This window comes from Sciurus carolinensis, chromosome 11, assembly GCF_902686445.1.
Source record: "Sciurus carolinensis chromosome 11, mSciCar1.2, whole genome shotgun sequence".
In the NCBI taxonomy this organism is placed as follows: Eukaryota; Metazoa; Chordata; class Mammalia; order Rodentia; family Sciuridae; genus Sciurus; species Sciurus carolinensis.
The window spans coordinates 80,191,971-80,205,040 of NC_062223.1; the positions used below are offsets into that span (position 1 = coordinate 80,191,971).

At 38.5% G+C, this 13,070-nt stretch overlaps 1 protein-coding gene across 4 annotated transcripts in view; it reads right to left on the bottom strand.

The window, feature by feature from the left end:
- Positions 1-11,472, bottom strand: part of Alg8 (ALG8 alpha-1,3-glucosyltransferase) — a 28,244-nt gene extending 16,772 nt beyond the window's left edge. The window contains exons 1-4 of one of the 4 annotated variants that reach the window (XM_047518250.1): positions 11,333-11,472; positions 5,416-5,494; positions 3,399-3,467; positions 1,470-1,663 (exon numbers count right to left, since the gene is read on the bottom strand). In XM_047518250.1, coding sequence (XP_047374206.1) covers positions 1,470-1,663; positions 3,399-3,467; positions 5,416-5,494; positions 11,333-11,427 — 437 coding nt within the window. In that variant the 5' untranslated portion in view covers positions 11,428-11,472. Of the gene's footprint in view, positions 1-1,469; positions 1,664-3,398; positions 3,468-5,415; positions 5,495-10,300; positions 10,739-11,332 lie in introns of those variants that run through there. The other 3 variants (XM_047518252.1, XM_047518251.1, XM_047518253.1) reach the window with 3 other exon arrangements.
- Between the last annotated feature and the right edge of the window lie 1,598 nt (positions 11,473-13,070).

The following is a 13,070-nucleotide window of genomic DNA, read 5'->3' on the forward strand; positions in this document are numbered from 1 at the left end:
GTCCCTTGGCTAATTTTAAAAACAATAAAAAACAAATAATAAAGGGTCCAGTGTGGTGGTACTTGACTGTAATCCCAGCAGCATGGGAGGCTGAGGCAGAAGGATCACAAATTCAAAGTCAGCCTCAGCAACTTAGCAAGACCTTATCTCAAAATAAAAAACAAAAAGGGCTGGGGATATGACTTAGTGGCTAAATGCCCAGGGTTCAATTCCTAGTACCAAAGCAAACAAACAAATAAACAAATAATAGACACAGTTAAAGAGGACACTGTTTTTCCTTCATGAAGACTCAGTTTCCTCATGAGCAGTGATAGTAATTACAGAATAATTGAGAAAATTAAATTAATAATCTACCCACAGTGCCTAGTTCTGGGATGGGCACACAGATTTTGAAGATCTTTATTTTTTTTAAAAAACTTTTTTTTTCAAATGTTGATAGACCTTTATTTTATTTGTTTGTTTATATGTGGTGCTGAGAATCAAACCCAGTACTTCACATATGCTAGCCAAGTGCTCTACCACTGAGCCACAACCCCAGCCCCAATTTTGAAGATTTATTTAACTGCTTCCCCTTCTTTGCTGAAGAAATAAATTTTGCTCCTTCTCCCTTTCTGCTTGGAGAGAGCGTGAATTCAAATATTTTGAGTTAAAAGGAGTATACTACAAATCATCTTCCTTTCAACTCTTGCCAGGTCATAAAGAGTGAAAGAAAGGGGGTCAAACAGGAGTTACTCAATGAGAAAAGCAGAGGTTAAAACATTCCCAAGGGACTCGTCCTGACTGGGACAAGGGTTCAGTCTAGAGGGTCTGCCCAAAAGAAAGAATCCATTTATACCAAGGGTCACTGAATGGACATAGTTTCTGCTCGGTCACACTCATATTGGCAGGTTCAAGTTTTATGACAGGATGAAAGCTAAAATTAAATGAAACTTACATATTTGGAAGTTACTGTGCAAGATATACTACATATGTGTATTTATTTAAAATTAAGTTATAAAGAATCCAGAAGTAACATTTAAAAGTACTAAGAGTTCTTGAGTTTAGAGGACTGTAAACTTCTAAGAACAGATTTTGGTGATTAGAACAATGGATTACGTGTGCATAGCATACATGCACTGTGTACTTAGGTGCATCCCAAAGAACAAGATAGTCACAAAAGCCTCTGGAGGTCTGCTGCAAGGAAGGAAAGAAAAGCATGTGGAGATATTCTGGCAAGGAGAAATGGTCTTAGAACTCTACTTGGTCTACTTTTTTCCCCTACAACATTTATAATTTCTTTTTCTACCTCTGCCTCGTCACCCCACCTCACCCCTATTTCTTCTGTAAGATTACACTAGACTGATCATGATACTTACTCATAGTTTTCTGTTATATGAGCTTTGTTTCCTCTAAATCAGGAACAAGTTAATCTATTTAATACTATAATTTTTCAATACCCTCCACACAGAATGACATTTCCCCGGACTTACTCATGGACAGCATACACAAAGAGTGCATCTGTAAAGATGACAGAAAATCTCTGGAAAAATAAGGTCCTTGAGCTGAAGTAGTTCAGATTATGAACATTAAGCATCTCTCGATCAAAATATTTGGCAACATGTGACAGGACATACTCAAACCATGCAAAAAAAGGGGGGTAATCCAAGGTCCACTCTGAAGTTGCCTGCGATAAAAATTGAAGATAAAACATATTTTAAGTAACCAAATAAACAAAGAAGATGTAAACACTTCAACATGTTTTTCACTCTTTGGCCTTTTAATGAATGAATGAAATGAATTGCATTTAAAATAATACCCTAACATGTACAGCAATTCCTACGTAACAATGAGCACAACACTACAACTTATCTTCCAGTTTGTTTCATATGGTCTTCAATTTCCTTGTATAAAATCAACTATACTTCAAGGGAAACTAATCTGAAACCTCAATATAATAAACTTGGTTATGAAATGATTCTACCCATCTAAGTAGAGCTGCAGCATAACAAATGATTCTGTAGCTTGGGTTTAAGTTCTTTCCAAGGGACTCAATTCCCCAACTTCTAACATGAGATATTGTGAAGATTAAATGAGGTAAGCCAGGCAGGTGGTGCACGCCTATAATCCCAGCTGCTGGGAAGGATTGAGAGTTCAAAGTCAGCCTCAGCAAGTGAGGCGCTAAGCAATTCAGTGAGATCCTGTCTCTAAATAAAATGCAAACAAGGGCTAGGGTGTAGCTTAATGGTTAAGTACCCCTGGGTTCAATCCTTGGTACTCAAAAAAAAAAAAAAAAAAGTTGCTGGGGCTGGCCTCAAATTTATAATCCTCCTACATCAGCCTCCTAAATCACTGGGATTATGGGCATAAGCCACCATGCCTACCTTACTCTTTTTTTTTCTTTTGGTATTGGGGATTGAACCCAAGGCTTCATGCATGCTAGGCAAGAGTTCTACCACTAAGCTATGTCCCTAGTCCTTCAATTGACTCTTAAAGAATCATTTATTTTATTGGAAGTAAAAGTATTTCCAGTTTTATTTTACTGACATAGTTATATATCTTAAAACTGGAAAATGGAAAAATTAAAAGAATTGGGGCTGGGCACCATGGCATATAATCCCAGTACCTGGGAAGGCTGAGGTAGAAGCACTGCAAGTTTCCTAAGTTCAACCCTAGCCTGAGAACTTAGCCAGACCCTGTTTCAAAATTAAAAAGGGCTGGTGATGTAGTTTAGTGGCAAAGTGCTCTAAACAAAAAAAAAAAAAAAAAAAAAATCAGGTTACTGTACTGCCTGAGCAATGGTCATTTTTTCAAAGTAAGAATCCTTAGGGCTGGGGATATAGCTCAGTTGGTAGAGTGCTTGCCTTGCATGCACAAGGCCCTGGATTCAATCCCCAGCACCACACATACAAAAAAAAAAAAAAAAAAAAAAAATCCTTATACCTTCTTTGCTCCTCTAATCATCTCACACTACTCAGGGACCCTCTGTTCGTACCCCTTATCCCCACAAAGACTTCCTAAAGTAGGTCCAAAAGTCTTCGTAAGGCCATCTTCTTATCTAACAGTTTCTGGGAAGCCAGTGCAGCTATTAGCTAATATTTTCTCCCGGTTACTTAACTAAGAGGTGCTGGAGATTAAACTCAAATCAAACTAAAATCTGGGTTTTCCGATTCCAAATCCATTAGCTCAAGAAGCTACCACAAAAAGATTTCTTCAAATATTAAAATATGCAACTTGTACATATGAAGATTCAAAGCAAACATGTTCATTCAATAATTATTAAGGGTATTTCTGGTGTCTCTTGCAATCAACTGACCAATTTAATTTGTGGCCAGCTAAGAAGAGCTCCATAAAGCAATCCACTCTTCACATATTCACTCTCCTGGGATGCATGAAGACCCCAACTGATCCAGTGCACATACCTCTTTAGCTTCATCTCCCCATAAGCCTCTGCTAAACCACGGAGTTTTGTTTCTTGCTGGTTTTTGTTCCTGGTTGCCAAGAACAAGAGGAGGTTATTTAAACCTCTTCTATATAAAATAAACAGATTTAAGAGATACCTTTGGCACAAATACAGTTTTATAAGTCCTAAGATAATAGGAAGTGGTGAAAGTTATAGGAGTAAATGAGAGGACACCAGAAAGAATTACAGCATTAAAGGAGAGGACTACAAGTAGAATCCCAGGGAGTACTAGCTTTTTAAGGAGTGTACAGATGAAGAAGAATTAGCAAAGGAGACTGAGAAGGAACAATCAGAATGGGGGAAATGGCAAGACAGGGACTGTCTTTTCATTTACAGGCTGACAGTCATTACATTAATGATGTTAATTAATAATTGATTAAAAATGTTGGCTGAGCATTTTGTTCCAAGCACTGAGTTAAGTGCTTCAGTTACATTCACTTCATCTTAACAATTATTTATTATTATTTCAAAATTGGGAACACTGAGGCTTTGGAGATGTCAAACATCTTCCCCATCACACCCAGCACTGTCATTAAGTAGCAGAGCTGAAAGTCAAATCCAGGCAAACTGAAGCTATCACCCAAGTTCTAGACTGCTAGGCCACTAACTACTTTTAGTTGGTATCTGTACATGCGGACTGAAATACCTCACGCTAATGCAATCACTTAAAGTTCCTCAGCATTCCTATGAAATATGTAAAGTATTATTATGTGAGAATAAAGTTAGTCACCTAGGACAATTGTTCTTAGGCTTTCTCAGTACAAAGGACTTCTGATTTAGCTAAAAAACCAAACCAAACCACCCAAAAGGCTCTTTCAAAAAACTCAACTTAAAAAATATCTATGGGCTAGAGATGTGGCTCAGTGGTAGAACACTTGCCCAGCAGTGTGAGGTCCTGGGTTTGATCCCCAGTACTGTCAAAAATGGGGGCAAAATATCTTCCTGATAGCAAACTGCAGCTTTTGATTAGGATATTTCTGAAATGATGTCTGTTTTTCACGAAGTATCACATGCAATTTAGTTATTCACACCAGAAGTGAAAACACAGACTTGGTTTCTAGAAGTATTAGGAGAGAATGGTTTGTGTATTACATGATACCTACATATTACCTTTAATTATTCTTTTCCATATAAAATCACAAAATATTAGGGATAGACAGAATCTTAGAAATGATTCATTCTAAATCCTTATGTACCAGGTGAGAGAGTGAGGTCCAAGAGATGAAATATTTTGTCTCTGACTATATAAACAGAGTCAGGCCTAGAATCCAATTTTTCTTCTTTCCCACTCCAATGTTCCTTCAAAAAGAGAGGAGTAGATAATATAATTCACAATTTATAGATTGGGAATCTCATTTTGAAGTAAGGGGATTCTAATGGTTCCAGAGGACAGAATTGAGGGGGGAAAAATACACACACACACACACACACACACAACACACACGTGCGCACGGCACGTGGAATTTTGGCACTAGGAATTTAAACCAAGAGTGCTTTACCACTGAGCCACATCCTTGGCTGTTTTTTATCTTTTATTTTGGTACAGGGTCTCACTAAGTTGCTTAGGGTCTCACTAAGTTGCCAAGGTTAGCCTTGAACCTGAAATCCTTCTACTTCAGCCCCCCAAGTTACTGGGATTATAGGCATGTGCAACTATGCCTGGCTCTTTTTACTTTTATTTTGAGACTGGTCTTGCGAGAGCTGGCGTTGAATTTGTGACCTCCTGCCTCAGCCTGCTGAGTTGGTTGTGATTATATGGACCACCACACAATTAATTTTTATAAAGATTAATTAGATCTATGTTACATGAAACTCTATTTTAAAAATATTTTTTCTTTTCTTTTTGTGGTGCTAGACAAGGCAAGCTTTCACTGAGCTATACTCCCAGCTCCAAAAACCTGTTTTAATATGAATAATATTTACATGACTTTACATATCATCTTAAGGAAATAAAAGACATAAAAATTAAAACTTACCTCATAATACCACTGTGATACTGGCAAACTGTGAGTGATAGCAAGCCAGTTGCGGTGTACTTCAAAATCTGTGGAATGGCTACTCAAAGCAATCAGATGAATAAAATGAGATTTTGAAATGATTAATAATTTCTAATTTTCTTAATTATGTTTGTAAAAGGATCAACAGCCCCAAACAGTCACTGCTCACTATCCTATAAAGACACAAACAGGCATTACATAATCCTGAAAAACTTCACCTGGAAGTCACAAAGTCAGACCTTCTGAAAAGTTGTTGGGGAATCTAGAAGTCAGTGAAAGGGGTCTCAGAGGTATCTAAAGGGCCAAGAAAAAACTTACAGGAGGCTCTCAGGTCGTTTCTCAGAAATGGCTTTCTATTGCTCACAAACAATTCTAACAAAATTAATTTTCTGGAAAGAGCCTCACATACAGCCTGAACCTTTAAGGATGAGTAGGTGCTCATCAGCCCGAGGAAGTGGAAAAAGACCCTTGCCCTACCTTTTCGCTGCATCTACATGCCCCTCCTGACACTATATACAAATACATTCAAATAGCTCCAGATTATTTTTGTCTACACTGTACTGCCCCTCTATGTCTTGAACAATACCTTACACATGGATGGGATCAATACATTCTTGTTGAATAACCACTCACCAAAGTCAACAGATTACTCCAACAAAGCCCAGTTTACACTTTCCAATGTTTTACATAACCTTTCCACAGTGATAACTGTCTTAAGTCTCCTAAGCACTCCTTTCTCAGTCTCAATTAAGGCTTTTCTTTTCTATATTCATCAGGTAAATGTTGATGTGTCCTTAGGTTTAGTTCTCAGTCTTCTTCTCTGCTCTAGACAATCTTATTCACAATCTTGTTCACATGATAGTAGATCGGTTTCACTATCATGTAAGGATTTGCAAATTGCAATATATAATCTTGATCTTTTTCTTGGTTTACAGAGAAAGACACTCCCAAATTCCTGAGATAATCTCACCTAAATTTCATAGTGATTTCTAAAACTCACCCCTGAACTGATAAACTAGCAATTTCATTTCTAGGAATATACTCAACAGAAAGTTATACATGTTCTTACTAAACTTATATCATTGTTATATGACATAACAATGTTTCAAAGCAGTACTATTTGCAAAAGGCAAAAGTGGAGATAATACAAATGTCCATGAACAGAAGAAAGGTTAAACTGTGATATATTCATGTAATAGAATACTACAGGGCACCAGTTTCTGAAGTGTGATTCAGGAACTCCCAAGGAGACCCTTTCAGGGAGTTCACAGGACAAAACTTACTTTCATAATGTTCAGATATCATCTGTCCTTTTTTTTTACTCTCCTTCTCTTACAAATATACAGTGGTATTCCAGAGGCTACATAATGTAATGTCATTACTCTGATAGTTATTGGAACTGGTACTTGCATCTTGTTCTTTAATGATCCCTCAGTTCCAATTTCTAAAATGGTAAATATAAGCCAGACATGTTCTCCTCCTGTAATCCCAGTGATTTGGGAGGCTAAATCAGGAGGTTCTCAAATTCAAGATCAACCTGGGCAACTTAGCAAGACCCTATCTCAGAATAAAAAATAAAAAGGGTTGGGAGTATAGTTAAAAAATAAAGTACCCATGGGCTTGATCCTCAGTACTGGGGTAAGGGGTGTGGTGGAGAATGAACAAACTATAAACTCATGTCGAGTGAAAGGAGCCAGACCTAAGAGAACATTTTTAAGGGTTTCTTTTTGTATAAACCTCAAAAATAGGAAAAAATTAACCTATGGAGTTAAAAGTCAGAAAACCAATATCCTTGATGGGGGTAGAGAAGTGACTGGAAAGGGACTTTTGATCAAATTCTGCTTATTGCCCTAGATGCTCTTTACTGATACATTCATTCACTTTGCAAAATTTATACTTTTATGATTCACACTTCTGATTTACTTTAACTGGGTACAGAATTCTAGGTTACTCAGAATTCTAAAAACTTGCTCCACTGGTTTTTGCCGTAAAAAGTTGTTGTTCAGATGTCTCATTTTCCCCCTTTATCTCTGGAGGTCTTTTGTTTCTTCTTATCCTTAGCAATCTAAAATTTCTAGCAATTTATGTTTTGGTGAGGGTCTTTTTTCATTTATTATACTGGGCAATTAAGTATAATAATTCAGTATATAATAATTAAGTATATAATAATTCAGTATATAATAATTATAATAATTCAGCTCTGGGAAATTTTATTATTTATCCCCTCTCCTTTGTTTTCTATTTTTTTTTTGAAACTTTTATTAGTTGAATGCTAGACATTTTAAAATGAACTTCTAATTCTTTTCCCTTGTATTTTTGGAGGGTTTACTCAATTTACCCTTTTTATTTTAATTTTGGCAATTATATTTTCTTTTCTTTGGTACCAGGAATTGAACCCAGATACCACTGAGCCACATTCCCAGTCCTTTTTATTTTTTGAGAGAGGGTCTTGCTAAGTTGCTTAGGGCCTTGCTAAATTGATGAGGCTGGTCTCAAATTTGCGATCCTCCTGTTGCACTGGGATACCATGCCTGGCAACTTTTTTTTTTTTTTTTTTTTTTTAAGTACTCTATTCTCTCATCATCCCTGTTTCATAGTATCCTTTCTTACTTTATCCACATTATCTCTTTTTTTCTTTCTGAAGAGAGCATCTAGAAGACTTGAGGGAGTTTGGGGACTTTTTCTTAGTTGTACTACATCAATTTCCTTTTTTTTCTTTTTGGTTGCTGTTAAAAATAAGTTTCTTCTTGGATACTGTTGGAGGCTTCACTACGTGATAACTAGATATACTGCTAGTTTTAGTAGCAGATTCCCAAAATGTCTTTTCTCTGGGGTTGTTCAATTTCCCCAGAAAACCAACCTGATTTTCTGCTTCTGCACTTGAGTTGAGGGAAGAAGAGTAGAGTGGAGAATGGGATGAGGGAGATTAACCATTCTATAGACTTCCAATTAATCTGTATTTTCTTCCCTTTACCTCACTTATGTCTTCCATAGAATCTGGTAAGTCAATGAATCCAGACTCCCCTATTTACTTTCCTCAGAGAAATCTCACTTTCAGGGAAATACTGACTAGGTGCCAGTATCATGAGACTGCAGATCTTTTTGTTTTAAAAAAAAAAGTATATTGATTGTTGAGCTGGGGATATAACTCAGTGGTAGAGTGATTGCCCAGCATGTGCAAAGACCTGGTTTGATCCCCTGAACCACAATAAATAAAAAATTTAAAAGTATATTGGCTGTGAGCCAATTTTCTAGTTTTGAGTTCCATACACCCAAGCTTTGAAGCCCTCTAGAGTTCTTCAAGGTATATAAACTTTTTTCTTGTCTATGCTCTGCAAGCATGCTGGCTGAAGATCCCTGTTGCTAAATCAGTTACCATACCCCTACCTATTTTCAAAGGCTGCTAAATGTTCTCATACATTGATATCATTTCTCACTAGGTTTATAATTATTTTGCCATTATTTCAGTCAGATTGTGAGAAGAGATTAACTTTGGTAACCATAAGTCTTTGACTGAATCTTTCTGTTTCCCCATCTTGACTATGAGCAATTTGAACAAAAAACCATCTTTCACTTTGGTGGTGTGTTTACTATAGTGTATGGAATACAGTAAGTGCTTAAGAAATGTTTGCTGAACTAATGGATAGATGAGTGAATTAAGGAACATATGAACAGATGATGAACATTATGAACAATATCATAGTACAAAAACCCCAGTACAAAGATTATAAGGTAGTAAGTGGTAAGAGGTTCGCAGAAAAGATTTCTGGTTTATAGTGACTGCTGTGGATCTCCAAGAGAAGGTTAAATTTCATTCAGTCTACAGTTTAAGGCAGGCAACTAGTGAAATGGTTAAAATCTCTTAAGTTTATGTTACCTGAGATATTCCCTATAGGACAATTCCGCATTGAGGCTGATTTACAAATGAAATGTTATAAATATTCATAACAGTATTACAAAAATCTAAATCAAAAGGGGAGAGTTTTAGCCTCATGCACCTTTTTTCTGTTTATTGAATAAACTAAGAACAAAAGTAATTTTAACTTACTGAAAAGGTATTTGAAAAAAAATGCAAAACCAAGACTAGAGACAATGCCAAATAGCAAGCAACTATAGTCATGTACCGCTTAACAATAAGGATGAGAAACACATCCTTTGGCAATCTGTAGTTGAGCAAACATCATAGAGGGTATGAATACAAATCAAGATGGCCACAATGAAGATGATATAATCTTACAGGGCTACAGTTGTATAATATGCAGTCCATAATTGATCAAAACAACGTCATTATACGGTACATGATTGTACTTTGACTGCAATGTGACAATTAATAAATGGCCAGAGGGAATATGTAAAGTTCAATTAGGAACCTATCCTATGACAAATACATTCTTAATTCTTTTTTTTTTGCGGTACTGGGGATTGAACTCAGGGCCTTGTGCTTATGAGGTAAGCACTCTACCAGCTGAGCTATCTCCCCAGTCCCCATTCTTAATTCTTGACCAAGGGCAGTACTCAAAATAACAAACCTGAAGACACATTTCTAGGTTGAAGTAACTAAAACAAGAAATATCATCTTATTTACTCTGTTGATCAATCCCCCTGCACTTTGCTGAACCTACATATTGCAATTCTTATATAATTACATATACCCATTAGTATGGATAGTCCATATATACACTTCTTCCACACCCAACAAGAGATTATCAAGACCTTGAATCAAAATGATACCAATAAACCAAACCCTAAAACTAGGAAGTGGGAGAACCTGAAGGGCAATGAGACAAAGAAAGAGGGGAAAAAATCAGAAAAGAGGATGAAGTGAAGGCAGAGGCTAATGTTAATAAATGTTGATACTGAGTACCTGTTGTATAAATACCACATTTGGTAGTGGTTCCTGGTTCTGATGCTTTCAGTCTTGAACCAGCAAACACCTATCTTGAACAGTAACTATGGTTTTTATACCTGTGTGATCTGGCGACTACCTACTTTTTCCTGCACCACTTTTCCTCCTTTACTGCTCTTCAGTCACAACGGGCTGCTTTTGCCCAGGGTATCCAGAATTCTTTCCTGTTGTAGGAAAGAACTTACTCCTTCCCATTTCTGAGCTACTTTTCACTTTGCTCTTTTTCATACTTTTTCTACTCAAAGATCACCGCGGGTGGAAACGACCACAGCACGATATGTGCGTGTATGGAAATGTCAGTGAAACCCACTAATTTATACAATTGATAAGCATTAAAATTATAATTTTTACAATTATCTTCTACAAGGAGTAAAGCCCTATTTCCCTCACAGATTTTTTTTTTTTTTTGGTACCGGGGATTGAACCCAGGGGCACATAACCACTGAGCCACATCCCCAGCCCCGTTTTTGTATTTTGTTTAGAGACAGGGTCTCGCTGAGTTCCTGAGGTTGGCTCTGAGGCTGTCTCAGCCTCCCAGGCAGCTGGGATTTCAGTCGGGCGCGGCGGCCTCATCCTTCACAAATTTTATCAGTCTGAAACTTTCCTGTTTACCCCAATCAACTCCATGAAGGGCTAAGTCCAGAAAAGTTATTGAATCCCCAGGATTTATAACAGAGCTGGCGCCCACTGGCAGCTGATAATACCTGTTTAATGAATGGTGGAGATGGGTGTACTTATCTGCATATTAAGGATGTGGACCCTGAGGCTCAAAAACTTGCCCCAAGTCAACAGCGCCAGGGCTGAACACGACCAACCAGGGCTATATTCTAGTTCTAAGTAACAACCCCCGAAGTGGGAAGCTTAGCAAAGGTGGAGTGGCGGCCACGACCTAGCGTTTCTCCTCACATCCAGGGCTATGCACACATTTTTCTCCCGCCCCGACCGATCGCGGGGCCTCCCCGCCCAGACCCTGGTCGTGCAGGTCCTTACTAGGTGGGAATGAGAAGGCATTTGAGAAGAGTCACCCCGATCGCCAAAGCAGAAAACCAATTGCCACTACCCGTTACGGTTCCGAGCACCGCCATTGCTGCAGCACCACGCACTTTCAATCAATTTGAGCCACATCCGGGCTCCCGCGCATGCGGGGAAGGCCCTCGGAGGCGGTGCCCGCGACCTGCGCGCATGCGCCTAGCCGCTCAGCCGCTCGGAGGCCAGAGCTCAACCTTTTAAACCTCCCGCCCACGGTCCTCTTTACTGTCAGTCTTGCTCCCCACCTGGGAGTGCGCTACTGCGCCTGCGCGGGCGTTTGCGGCAACAGATTTTTTTATTTGCTTATTTATACTTCGACTCAAACAGTGCGCGGTCTCTTGTGGGTCTTGATTTTACCTGCAGTTTGGGATAGGTAGGTGAGAAAAAAACTTATCTTGTCCTAGAGACGTTCAGAGTGCTAGTGGAGGAGACAATTGTTATCCGTTGGTTACAGTAGATAAAAGTACTGGAGGCGTAGGAACCGGAATTTTAAATCTAGGTAAAGAATAACAGGATCAGAGGTAGAGGTAGAAACCAATCTCTGTTGCTAGGACTCTGAGCTAGGCCGTGGCGCAGCACCTTCCTGAATGGAGCACGTTCTGGAAGTCCACTAGAGTCTAATATTTCTCGCATTTAGTGTGGTAACCTGGGGATCTTGTTAAAAATTCACATTCTAATCCAGTAAACCTAACGTACTCTTAGATTGCATCAGTGGCGCTGGTACTCAGTCATAAGAGCTGAGGCACAAGCAATGGAATTAGTTTTTTCTTTCTTTTTTTTAAACCCCATATTGGTATTGGGTATTTAACCCAGGGCACTTTACCACTGAGCTACATCCCCAGCCCTTTTATTTTTTTATTTTGATACAGGTTATTACTAAGTTGCTGAGGCTGGCTTCCAATGTGGCGATCTCCCTGTCTCAACCTCCTGAGACTCTGGCATTACAGGCCTGCCCACTGTGCCTGACAGGAGTTAGTGAGCTTTGTGCTGTCTGTGGTCTTAGACGAACTTAAAAAAAAAACTCGGTTTCTTTTTTGCAAGTAGGAGATAGAAATAGTGATTGTAAGGATTAAGAGGATGGATGTAAATTGTGTGGAATGATACCAGGACAGAATAAGTGCTCAATAATGTATCAGAGAAATTAAATACCTCACTGAAAGATGCACAGTAGTAGGTACTAACATGTTTATGCTCCCCACAGCTTCATCTGTCATCCACATGTGTATGATGCTCAAATTTATACCTCAGGCTCAACCCTCTTCTCTCATCTGCAGATCCTTAGCTCCCAACTGCCTACTCGATGTCTCCTAGGTGTTTTGTTTTTTTCCACATTGTCATTTTCTTTTCAGTGCTAGGGATCAAACCCAGGGCCTCCATGTATGCTAAGCTAGTTCTCTACCATTGAACTATGGCCCCAGCCCTCTTAGATGTTTTAAAGTAGCTTGCATTAGTTTCCTATTGCTGCTGTAACAAATTACCACAAATTCAGTAGCACAAACAAAACAAATTGATTCTCAACAGTTCTGTAGACCAGAAATCTGCAAGTCACATTGGGCTAAAGTCAAGGAGTTGGTTCCTTGTGAAGGCCCTGGGGAGAATCTGTTTTCTTAAGTTTTTTTGCTTTTAGAACTTGCCTGAATTCCTTGTCCCCTTCCTTGACATTCTGACCCATTGGTACCATCCTCAAATTTCCCTTTGC